Here is a 12,977-nt window from a genome sequence, read left to right as displayed (position 1 = left end):
TTCACCTTCTGGAGAACCCCCGTTCCACTGTTGTCCCTTTCTCTCTGAGCTAAAGTCAACAAGTCATGGTATGCAAAATAGCCCTAATTCTGGACTGAAGTTTTGAGATTATTCTAATTCTTGGTTTATATTTAGAAAAGTATTGGTTTAAAAAAAACAAAAACCTTATACTCACCTAGGTGGATGCAGCATCAATCCAATGCTGTGTCTGTCCCCCTGCAGCCTCTGCACTGAGAACTGGAGAACTGAGCAATCAAACCCCGCAGATCGCTCAGTTCTCCCCTCCATTCTGAGCAGAGAGCTGTCACTGTCAGTCACCAACTCACTGCTCTGCCCCTCCAGAGGTCACTGGTGTGCTGGGCTGGGGAGGGGAGGGATCGGCTGACTTATTCTCCCAGCAGCACAACTTAGAAGCTGAGCCAGCTGCAGGTCCAGGCATCTGGGTGCATCGTTACTGTAAAGTCGAGATATTTCCCCAGCCTGGACTGGATGATTGACGTTTGCCGACAACCGGTCACAGGTCAATATCTTTAAATAAACGTAAAATTCTGCACTTCGTGTATGAAGTCACAATTTTGAAGCAGTTTGCACAATATCATGATATACATTGTGTGTGTATATAGATAAATCACAACTATACCATAAATAACTTGTGAATCGTTCACCGAATACCATGCAAAACAGATGAATATTGTGAATGAATTATAATGTAAATTGAATAGTAATTGTTCTAATTCCACTGCAGTCTAAACATCTCAAAATAACTCTTCACAATTGAAAGTTTATCATGCTATTTAAAACAATCCACCTTCAATTCCAAGAAGTTCAAAACTCCTCCATGATGCCACTTGCTACCGCTGCGCACCACCGCTAGAAACTTAGGCCTCAAGACCATAAAAGGTCAAACAGCACTTATAGATGAACTTTTTGACAGAGGACAAAGACCAGCCGGTCAGCTGGCCATGCATCAATTAAGGTGCCTCATAATCCTAAAAAGATTCATACCATGCAAACGTGAAAACGCTCTACACAGTGCAGTTTAAAACAAAAGCTTCAAATTTTCTTTAAAAAACAAGAGAAAAGCTAATAAACTTAAGTATACAAACCTGCAAGCATGCAAGATAATCTCCTCACCATCTCATGCAAGACGTAATGACATCAGCACACTATGCTCCATCCTATGCTTTTCATCCTAAATGATGTCATCAGGGGCCATTGATGACTAAATTTTTGACAAAACACATAGGGTGGAGCATAGCGCTGATGTCATTTTTTCCTGTGGGAGGCGGTGGGATGGTAAGAGAAGTAACTTCCAAGATTATTCAGTAGCTGTCAACTATCCATTTCTGTAATAGTGGATGCCATTCATTTTGAACAGATGGGTCTGTATTGGAATCACTTGGGTGTAAATATTTTACTATTAGGACCCCTGAACAGGTACACTTCAGCCAAAACTGAAAGACAGACCTTGAGATCCATACAGGGAATAGCATTCTTCTTAGTAGATCAATTTTCTATTTAGGCATTGCTGTAGTGCACCAATCCACCCTTTTGGTTTCAAAATTTTATATGCGTACTAACCCAAAGGGCAGATATGTTACGTTCCATGCTTCTATCTATGATTGCAATGTAGTGCTTGTAGGTCCCTATTTACCACCTCCAGCACCTACTCAGTTATGCTTTAGACATCAAAAGAAATTCTGGACAGCCGCACAGGTCACAGCAAAGTGGAACAAAGCTTATGCGTTTCACACTACGAGGAGTGCTTAGTCATAGCTATGACTAAGCACTCCTTGTGTGAAACGCGTAAGCTTTGTTCCATTTTGCTGTGACCTGTATTTTGGATGACATTTCATTGAATAAAAGGCTAACTTATTTTTTCGAGTGCTGTCCAGAATTTCTTTTGATGTCTAAATTATCACGGCATTGCCAGCACCTGGACTTCAAGACTGGAGGGAAACGTTTTGCTTTGATTCAACCCACCTGGAGCAGTGACACTTCCTCTCTACCCAGTTATGCTGCGTACACACGATCGAACATTCCGATAACAAAATCCTGGAATTTATTTCGGACGGATGTTGGCTCATACTTGTCTTGCATACACACGGTCGCACAAATGTTATTGGAAATTCCGAGCATCAAGAAGGCGGTTACGTACAACACGTACGACGAGCGGAGAAAAATGAAGTTCAATGCCAGTGCGGCTCTTCTGCTTGATTCCGAGCATGCGTGGAATTTTGTGCGTCGGAATTGTGTACACATGATCGGAATTTCCGACAACGGATTTTGTTGTCAGAAAATTTGAGAACCAGCTCTGAAATTTTTGTTCTCGGAAATTCTGACAATAAATGTCCGATGGAGCCTACACACGGTCGGAATTTCCGACAACAAGCTCACATCGAACATTTGTTGTCGGAAAATCCTATCGTGTGTACAGGGCATTACTCTATACAATTATGCAATTTCTTGTGCAATATGACACTGACAATGTATTACTTATAGGTGATTTTAATATAGTCCCTTGCTCGGATCTGGATAGACTCCATGCCACCACACTTTCCTCTGCTAATTTATCCCACTGGGCCAAAACGTTTACTCTTACTGATATCTGGTGTCGCCTACACCCGACTAGCAAGGAATTTACCTGTCACTTGGCCTCACGTTTCGACCTGACATATGCCTCCCCTGCCTTTCTACGTTTTGTGCATGAGGCTTGTATCCTTCCCCGAGGTGTGTCTGACCATGCCCCACTCTGTCTAAAACTGTTCCTTTCGTCCCTTCCTGGAGTTCGGCTGTGAGGTCTGTCTAGGTTCTGAGCAATGGACACAAGGTTGCAGGAGCCCAGCACTGAGTCCTTATAAAACTATTGGGTACTCAATGGAGACTCTGCATCTCTGCTAGTTCTATGGGATGCCTTTAAAGCCTCATACACAGGATCGGATTGTTGGCCAACAGAGCGGCAGACTTTTGTCCGAAGGGTGTGTGCGAGGAAATTGTTTTGCATATTAACGACACACAATTGTCGGACAACAAACACGTACTACGTGGAATTTCAGCTCTTGAGCGCCACCCTTTGGGCACCTTCTGCTAATGTCGTGTTGAGAGGGGATCATGCTCTGCTTCAGTATGTCACAGTACATGTTGGCATTCATGGTTCCCTCAATGAACTGTAGCTCCCCAGTGCCAGCAGCACCCATGCAGCCCCAGACCTTGACACTCCCACCACCATGCTTGACTATAGGCAAGACACACTTGTCTTTGTACTCCTCACCTGGTTGCTGGCACACACGCTTGACACCATCTGAACCAAATAAGTTTATGTTGGTCTCATCAGACCACAGGACATGGTTCCAGTAATTCATGTCCTTAGTTTTCTTGTCTTCTGCAAACTGTTTGCGGACTTTCTTCTGCATCATCTTTAGAAGTGGCTTCCTTCTGGGATGACAGCCCTGCAGACCAATTTGATGCAGTGTGTGGCGTATGGTCTGGGCACTGACAGGCTGACCCCCCCCCCCCCCACCCCTTCAACCTCTGCAGCAATGCTGACAGCACTCATACGTATATTTCCCAAAGACAACCTCTGGATATGACACTGGGCACGTGCACTCAACTGCTTTGGTCGACCATGGCGAGATCTGGTCTGAGTGGAACCTGTCCTGTTAAACCACTGTATGGTCTTGGCCACCATGCTGCAGCTCTTTTTAAGGATCTTGGCAATCTTCCTATAGACTAGGCCTTCTCAATGTAGAGCAACAATTCTTTTTTTTTTTAGATCCTTAGAGTTCTTTGCCATGAGGTGCCATGTTGAACTTCCAGTGACCAGTATGAGAGAGTGAGAAGGATAACACCAAATTTAACATACCTGCTCCCCATTCACAGCTGAGAACTCGTAACACTAACGATTCACATGACACTGGGGAGGAAAAATGGCTAATTGGGCCCAATTCGGACATTTTCACTTAGGGGTGTACTCCCTTTTGTTGCCAGCAGTTTAGACATAAATGTTTGTGTGTTGAGTTATTTTGAGGGGACAGCAAATTTACACTGTTATACAAGCTATACACTCCCTACTTTACATTGTAGCAAAGTGTCATTTTTCAGTGTTGTCACATTAAAAGATATAATAAAATATTTACAAAAATGTGAGGGGTGCACTCAATTTTGTGAGATATTGTATACTCCTTCCAAGGCCCGATTTTCAGACACAGACCTTGCTGCCTTTCTTGACACTGTTCCCTTTCTCACACTGGGCGCTGTAGATCAGGAGCTCCTGGAGGCTGACATTTCCCTTAAAGGAGGTCCAGGAAGCAATAGGTTGTCTCCAGAACGGGAAAACCTCTGGTGCGGACAGATTCCCTATGGAGTTTTATATGCAATTTGTTGAACTATTAGCTCCTAAGCTTACCTCTCTTTGCAGAGCTCTCCTCCCTGGTTTCTCTCCCTGTGTCTATGGAGAAAGCTATTATAGTGTTGGTTCCCAAACTCAGCGAGGACCCACAGGAATGTACCTCCTACAGGCCAATTTCCCTATTAAATGTTGATGAGAAACATTTTTATAAAAATCTTATCTAGTCGCCTCTCTACAGTAATAGAGGACTTGATTCATGTGGACCAAATGGGCTCCATGCCGGAGAAAGGAACCGATATCAACATATGACGCCTTTTCCTTAATAAAACGCTTGCGCACGATATTCCTGGTACTAGGGTAATTGCCTCACTAGACGCCAAAAAGGTAACTGACTCAGTTGAGTGGCCCTATCTCTGGGAAGTCCTCTGCTGCTTTGGGTTTGTAAATAAATTCCTGAGTTGGATACAGATGCTTTACAGAGCTCCTAGGACCCGGGTCCAAACCAACGACTGAATCTCCAACCCCTTTTGACTTGCATCGAGGTACACGTCAGGGTTGTCCGTTGTCCCCTGGTTTATTTGCGTTAGCATTAGAACCCCTGGCTATCCTAGTTTGGGAATCCTCAGCAGTGAAGGGATTGAGGGTGGCTACACTGGAGGAAAAGATATCTCTATATGCAGGCGACACCCTGTTATATCTTAATGATGCAGGCCCGTTGCTTTTAGCGGCTCCGAAGCTATTTGATACCTATAGAGGCTTTTCCTTTGTTCATTTTAACTGGTCTAAGTCTCTCCTCTTTTTCCTGGATGATGGTGCGCGTGACGGCAATCCTCTCCCTGCTACGCTGGGTGAATTAATTTTCAATGCCTGTGGGTATAGGTGACCAGGGGTGTTCATTAATTCTTTGACCGTAACCTACTTCCTCTCTTGTCCCTATTGTGGGAATGGTCTGGTCGGGTCTCCCTCTGAACCTTAAAGACCAAATCAACTTGTTAAAAATGATGATCCTCTCTAAATTTAATGTTTTTCGGAACTCTCCAGTGTGGATCCCTAGCTCTTTTTTACGGGATCGCTGTGTAGGCCCCTTTTATTTGAAATGGTGTTCTCCCTCATCTGGCAAAATCCACACTACATCTTCCTACTAGTCTGGGGGGGCTGGCCCTTCCAAATTTTCAGGTGTATTATTGGGCGGCGATGCTGGTAACGGTTTACTGGTGGTTGGGGGCTTTAGTCCAATGCTGCTGTCTGTTTGGAAGTTGCCTTTTTGAGCTCCTTAGCTGATCTTCATAATATAGCGTATCGGATGCAACCAAGGTCATGGGTCTGGATGATGGTTCGGTGCCGATTCGTGAAGCCTGGCCATATTTCCCCGGCCCAACCCTTTCAGGGAAATCCTACTTTCCTTCATTTTTGATCTATTCCTGACCCTTAATTGTGTGCGAGATATGATGTTAAGACTTTGGTGATATCATGCCTTCTAGGGCCTTGCTCCCCTTCCCTCAGCTTTCTCATCGGTTCCGTTTGCCACAGAAGATGTTATTTCACTACTTTAAGCTGCAGCAGGCGGCCAGGGTGCAATTTCCACAACCACCCATCCTCCAGGCTGATCACTTTGAAGAGCTGCTGGCTCAGGGAGACCTTAAAAAAACCTTTATCCTCCCTGTATGGTGCACTGCTGTGTGCCAACTCCCCTAAGATAGAGCTTTTGTTGGAAATTTGGAAGGAGGATACTCCCTGTCCGGAGAAAGAGGGCTGGAAGGACTGTCTGGAACAGGGTCCCAAGCTGATCATCTCCTTGAGACACAAACTTTTACAGGTCAAGTTTCTGCACCGGGTCTATTATACCCCCTTGAAGTCTTCTTGGATGTAATCTGGGGCGGGACGTTTCTTGTCCCTGCTGTCTGATACACTCAGGATCCTTTTTGCATATGTTTTGAATATGTCTTAATCACTTCAATACAGGGCACTTATACCCCCTTCCTGCCCAGACCAATTTTCAGCTTTCAGTGCTCTCGCAATTTGAATGCAAATTACTCAGTCATGCAACACTGTACCCAAACAAAATTTTTATAATTTTTTTTCACACAAATAGAGCTTTCTTTTGGTGGTATTTAATCACCACTGGGTTTATTATTTTTGCGATATAAGTGAAAAAAGAGCGAAAAAAAAAAAAAAAACACACTTTTTTTGTTTGTATTATAAAATTTTGCAAATAAGTAATTTTTGTTCATAAACTTGGGCCAACATTTATGCTGCTACATATCATTGGTAAAAATAACCCATGTTAGTGGATATTGTTTCATCTGTGTGAAAGTTATAGAGTCTACAAGCTATGGCGCCAATCATTGAAAATTAATCACACCTGATGCACTGACGGCCTATCTCATTTCTTGAGGCCCTGAAATGTCACGACAGCACAAATAACCCCCTAAATGAACCTATTTTGAAAAGTAGACAGTCCAAGGTATTTAGTAAGAGGCATGGCAAGTTTTTTGAAGTTGTAATTTTTTCCCACAATTCTTGGGAATATTAAGACATTTTTGTTTTTTTATACACAAAATTGGCATAACAAGTTATTTCTCACACACAGCATATACATACTTCCATATACAACCTAAAACACATTCTGCTACTCCTCCTAAATATGGTGATTCCACATGTGTGTAACTTTTTCACAGCCTGGCCACATAGAAAGGCCCAACATGCAGAGAGCATAAATTACACATATCATTTCCTAACAACCTATCACACCTTTGAAGGCCCTGGAGCCAGGACAGTGGAATTACCCACAAAATGACCCAATTTTGGAAAGCATACACCCCAACGTATATTCTATGAGGCATAATGCGTCTTTTGAACATGTCATTTTTTTCCCCACAAGTTTTTGGAAAATGTGGAAAGAAAATGAAAACGTATTTTTTATTACACAAAGTTGGCAATTCATAAGATTTTTTTCTAACACCTAGCATGCACATAGCAAAAATTACACCCCAAAACTCATTCTCCTACTTGTCCTGAATATGGCGATACCACATGTGTGAGACTTTTACACATCCTGGCCACATAGAGAGGCCCAACATGCAGAAAGCACCATCAGGCATTCTGGGAGCATAAATTACGCATCTAATTTCCTGATGACCTGTCACACTTTTGAACATTCTGGAGCACCAGGACAGTGGAATTGCCCACAAAATGACCCCATTTTGGAAAGAAAACACCCGAACATATATTCTATGAGACATGGTCTGCAGATAGGTACTCAGTTACTCTGATGGGCTTGAGACAGGTATTCAGGCAATCTAATAGGCTGCCGATAGGTATTCGGGGCTGCAGATAGGTACTCGGATACTCTAGTGGGCGTCAGATAGGTACTCGGGTACTCTAGTGGGCGGCAGATAGGTACTCGGGTATTCTAGTGGGCAGCAGATAGGTACTCGGGTACTCTAGTGGGCGGCAGATAGGTACTCGGGTACTCTAGTTGGCGGCAGATAGGTACTTGGGTACTGTAGTGGGCTGCAGATAGGTACTCTGGTACTGTAGTGGGCTGCAGATAGGTACTCCAGTAATCTGATGGTCTGCAGATAGGTTCTCAGGTACTCTGGGCTGGTAACAGGTACTCATGTACTCTGAGGTGCTGCAGATAGGTATTCAGGTACTCTGGGCAGGAGACAGGTACTCAGATGGGCTGGTGACAGGTCCTCTTTATTACTGGGGGCAATCGGTGTGTATTGGTGTGTACAATAGGCGGTAACTAGCTGTTACCATAATCTTCTCCCCCACATGCGATTGGTGTTTGAGGAGCAGAACCCATTAACAGTTAGTTTCCGCAGCTTGTTTACTTTCTGTGACCGGCTGTGATTGGACACAGCCGGTTACGTGGTAAAGAGCCAATTTAATTGAATCTTTACCCCAATCGGGGATGGGCTGTATCAAAGTGACACGCCTCATCCCTGATCGGCGCTCTGTGGGCCCCTGGGGGCGTGCACGAGGACCGTGTTTGTGACCAGCTGTGATTGGACACAGCTGGTCACATGGTAAAGGGCCATTTTTATTGGCTCTTTACACTGATCGGGGATGGGCTGTGTCCTGAAGGACATGCCTTATCCCCAATCGCCGCACTGTGTGCTGAAAACGGGCGGACATCATATGACGCCTGTCCGGAGGGATAGTGTGTTCCTGCCAGCGTCATTTTACTATGGCCTGGTATGGAAGTGGTTAAGCTCACTCCTTATTGGTCAGAGGTTTTTGAGTTGGTTGATCTTCACTTACAACTATCATTACCTGTCTCACCAGATTTAGCTTTGCTAGGACTTCATGGTGATGCACAACGGTCACATCATTTTAAATTGTTGATTTCTTACCTTATGTATTATGCTAAAAAGGAGATTCTGCTGAAGTGGACTTCGGCAGTCTCCTATGGTGGCATCCTGGGAGGCCATGATAGATGCTTCGCTTCCTATGTATAAGCTTACCTACATGAACAGAGGATATCTATGGAAATATGACAAAAAGTGGCTTCCCTGGACATCCAACTAGTGGGGTTACTGTTTGTGTAACACTGTGTAACGCTCCTTTCTGTACTTTGGGCTCTAAGCCATTAGATAACACTAGTGGCGGCTGGTGGTATATTTTTAGGGGTGGGGGGGCAGCAGACAATGCACCCACAGCCATACCCCACCCCTGTTGGCCCCTGTTGGTCGGTCGGGTTCGCCACACACATGCCCCCCCATGGGTCATTCGGTTTGGGTCATCAGTACAGACTTTGTTGTTGGAAGTATAAGGAAGATGAAAATCAATGGTGTAACCGTGTAATGCTAGCAACCTTTTTAATATCATGGCATTGTATTTTGTCTGTACAGCTATACATCTCTCTCCGGAGGAGTTTCATAAAAGAGTGGAACAATTTTTGTCTGCATCTCTTTATGAACACAAGGACACAATTTTGCTGGATTGCCGGAATTTTTATGAAAGCAAAATTGTAAGTATTAAAATGTATCCACTGAATATTTAAAAGATAGATTTTTGTGAAAGCTGGTGAATATAAAAAATATTATTTTTTGTTTTAGTAAGTTAGCCCCTCCTTTATAGTAGAAAGGATGTATGCGTGTTGCTTTGATGCATAACCTGACAAAGGTAGCTCCTCCTTACCTTTGTCAACCATCGAATGTCTGCAGTAGAGCAGTAAAGACTATTTTTTTTGTGAGTCATCAACTTACAAAGTAAATGAAACGCATGACAGCTTTGGAGCTTGCACCAGATAAAACAAGTTAGCAATGAGGGCTCCTTTATTTCTATTCTGACAGGTTCCTTTTAACCTCCTAAATTTTCTTTTTTTTATACGGATATTCAGCATTACATTTAGAAATTGCTAAATTCATCTTCTGAATCCAAAATTTAGATCTCACTAAGATATATATACCGTACCGTACCGTGCTTTTGCACCCCGTTTTCTACATTATAAAGTTGGAATACAGAATAATTTACTATGTTGAATTTACTGATTGCCAGCATGAACATTATTTCTTTTTAAAGTAGCCTGTATTATTATTCTAATGTGCTCTGTGTGTTTATATAGGGGAGGTTTCAGAATTGCCTGGCTCCAGACATCAGGAAATTTAGCTACTTTCCTGACTATGTTGATCAAAATCTGGACCTATTTAAGGATAAGACGGTGTTAATGTACTGTACAGGAGGAATCCGCTGTGAACGTGGTTCAGCTTACCTAAGATCAAAGGTGAGAACACTGATTGTAAGATAAAATATAAAATATCCCCCCCCCCTTCCTTTTTTCCCTTCCTTTTTAAAATTATGGACAGTCTCAAGGCACCGCATTCTAAAATGTAAAAACTATTCTAATAATTTTACATAACGCGGCAGCATCGACACATGAAGAACACCCAACATTAGAGGTGATTTTTTTCTTCCATAGCAAAAATACTTTAGTACCGACTAGTATTCCAGTGTTTCTCCTCTCCCTCAGTTTCTCTCCATCACTCAGCTAATATGACCCCAGTGTTGATTGAGAAGGGTAGCGGAGGGTCAAACAACAATAATGCTGTGCAGACGATCAACGGCCTTATTATCAACACTGATGACATTACTGGTTGTTAGGATGCCTGTGGCTGGAAGGTTGAAATGGTGCACAATAAAAACCCGTGGCTTTGTGTAAGTAAAAGGCAGGCTTGATCCACCTGCTGACTTGTATACATTTTTGGGCAATTTTTAGGCATTTTGCCAAGGCACCCCTGAAGAAACCTCAAGGCTCAAGGGCTGGGTTATTTGATACCACAAAAATGTTAGCTATGCTTTGGTGGTTATATACTGCTCTATCATTGCCCTTGGCTGGATATTTCACATTTTGTACAACTGCCTTTTGTGACTTTTTTGTCTGTTTGCCTACAAATTGTAACCGACTATCTGTTTGAGATTGTACTATTTTGTATAATTCTGCTGCCATTATTCTTGTATAATGACTGTGTAGAAGACTCCTGCGCTGTCAGAGGAATCCTATACTAAGGGAGTACTGCTGCAACACACAAAAAAACTGCTCCAGAACAGATAAAAAAAAATTGTAGTAATAAGGGGGTAGTGGCTGCGCTGTAATAGGGGGGAAGGGGGAGGAGTGGGGATCGACAGGGGGGTAGGACTATGCTAAAAAAATAATAAAATCATGTGACCGTGGTGAAATAAGGCAAACTCAACTATGGGTGTATAATCAAATACAATTAGAATATAAAAATGTAAGCACAAACACAATATCTGTATATATATAAAATAAATATATATATACCAGCAAAAATCATATGCAAGGATAGGTGAATCTACTAGGAAAAAGGCATAAATCCAAAGTCTATCGTGATAACATAAGAAATACCTCCAATAACATTACTAGAACCTTGTCTGTAGCAAAAATATAAAATAATCAACAAATAAATCCACACATGAAATAATAAATAATGTGAATACAAAGTGAAAAAAGGTGTCCATAAACAATAGTCCCAGTGATTGGTGTTGGTGTCCCGCCAACACTTGGCGAAAAAAATACCATAAAAATAAAAAATGATAATAGTAAAAAATGACACAAACTAACAGCAGTCCCACCACCAAATTTAACAATCCTGGATGTGAATACGATGTTGAATGAATCAGGGGAAAGGAAGAAACCAGTGTGCTGACAGGTGGGGGCACCTTCGTGTTCCCAGGCCCCTTACCTTACGGCTGTAAGGTATACAGCATATGCCAAAGAAGCTCCACAGGCGGGGGAGTTCAGCAATACCGCAGATAACGTTGATTGATGTTGCCGTGTATCATATATGAAAAAACAAAGAGCGAATGCTACATAGTATGATACCGTTTGGTTTAGAGGCACAGGTGGGAGAGAGGAGAGGGGGGTTTGCACTCACTTTTAGTCAATGAGCGCACGCCTCAACCCACGAACGCCGAGCTCGTATAGTCCCAAGTTCTGGATCATCTGAGGGACTCTCCCCGCTTTCAAATCCACCACCCGTTATGCAGAGTTGTTTAGTGCGGTATATAAAAAACAGAAACCGCACATAGCATAATCCCGTCTAACACATACTTTATTAAAATATCTCTAAAACTCGTACACTTACATTTAAAAACAGCTGGGGGGTAAAACATCCACGAGCGCCGAGCTCGTCACGTCCAGCTAGTGTGTGGCAGCGTCCCGTGCTCCTGACGCGTATCGTCACGTCACGTGACTTCTTCAGAGGATCAATCAACGTTATCTGCGGTATTGCTGAACTCCCCCGCCTGTGGAGCTTCTTTGGCATATGCTGTATACCTTACAGCCGTAAGGTAAGGGGCCTGGGAACACGAAGGTGCCCCCACCTGTCAGCACACTGGTTTCTTCCTTTCCCCTGATTCATTCAACATCGTATTCACATCCAGGATTGTTAAATTTGGTGGTGGGACTGCTGTTAGTTTGTGTCATTTTTTACTATTATCATTTTTTATTTTTATGGTATTTTTTTCGCCAAGTGTTGGCGGGACACCAACACCAATCACTGGGACTATTGTTTATGGACACCTTTTTTCACTTTGTATTCACATTATTTATTATTTCATGTGTGGATTTATTTGTTGATTATTTTATATTTTTGCTACAGACAAGGTTCTAGTAATGTTATTGGAGGTATTTCTTATGTTATCACGATAGACTTTGGATTTATGCCTTTTTCCTAGTAGATTCACCTATCCTTGCATATGATTTTTGCTGGTATATATATATTTATTTTATATATATACAGATATTGTGTTTGTGCTTACATTTTTATATTCTAATTGTATTTGATTATACACCCATAGTTGAGTTTGCCTTATTTCACCACGGTCACATGATTTTATTATTTTTTTAGCATAGTCCTACCCCCCTGTCGATCCCCACTCCTCCCCCTTCCCCCCTATTACAGCGCAGCCACTACCCCCTTATTACTACAATATTCTTGTATAATGTTGCATATGTTTCAATAAATTCTGTCTGATAAAAAAGAAAGTACAATAATATATACAGTGTGTGTGTGTGTGTGTGTGTGTGTGTGTGTGTGTGTATATATATATATATATCTCTGACTAGAATTGTATTAAAATCTGTTCATTCAGCAGATCC

The 12,977-nt window shown here is 42.5% G+C and overlaps 1 protein-coding gene across 2 annotated transcripts in view; it reads left to right on the top strand.

The window, feature by feature from the left end:
* TSTD2 (thiosulfate sulfurtransferase like domain containing 2) overlaps window positions 1-12,977 on the top strand; it is a 45,487-nt gene that overhangs the window by 21,877 nt on the left and 10,633 nt on the right. For both annotated transcript variants that reach the window (XM_073591244.1, XM_073591243.1), the window contains 2 exons: window positions 9,208-9,326; window positions 9,924-10,082. In XM_073591244.1, the coding sequence (XP_073447345.1) occupies window positions 9,208-9,326; window positions 9,924-10,082 (278 nt within the window). The remainder of the gene's footprint in view (window positions 1-9,207; window positions 9,327-9,923; window positions 10,083-12,977) is intronic.

Source organism: Aquarana catesbeiana, linkage group LG01, assembly GCF_042186555.1.
Source record: "Aquarana catesbeiana isolate 2022-GZ linkage group LG01, ASM4218655v1, whole genome shotgun sequence".
NCBI lineage: Eukaryota > Metazoa > Chordata > Amphibia > Anura > Ranidae > Aquarana > Aquarana catesbeiana.
Note: the sequence above shows the minus strand (reverse complement) of the source record. Positions and strands in the feature narration are given on the sequence as shown.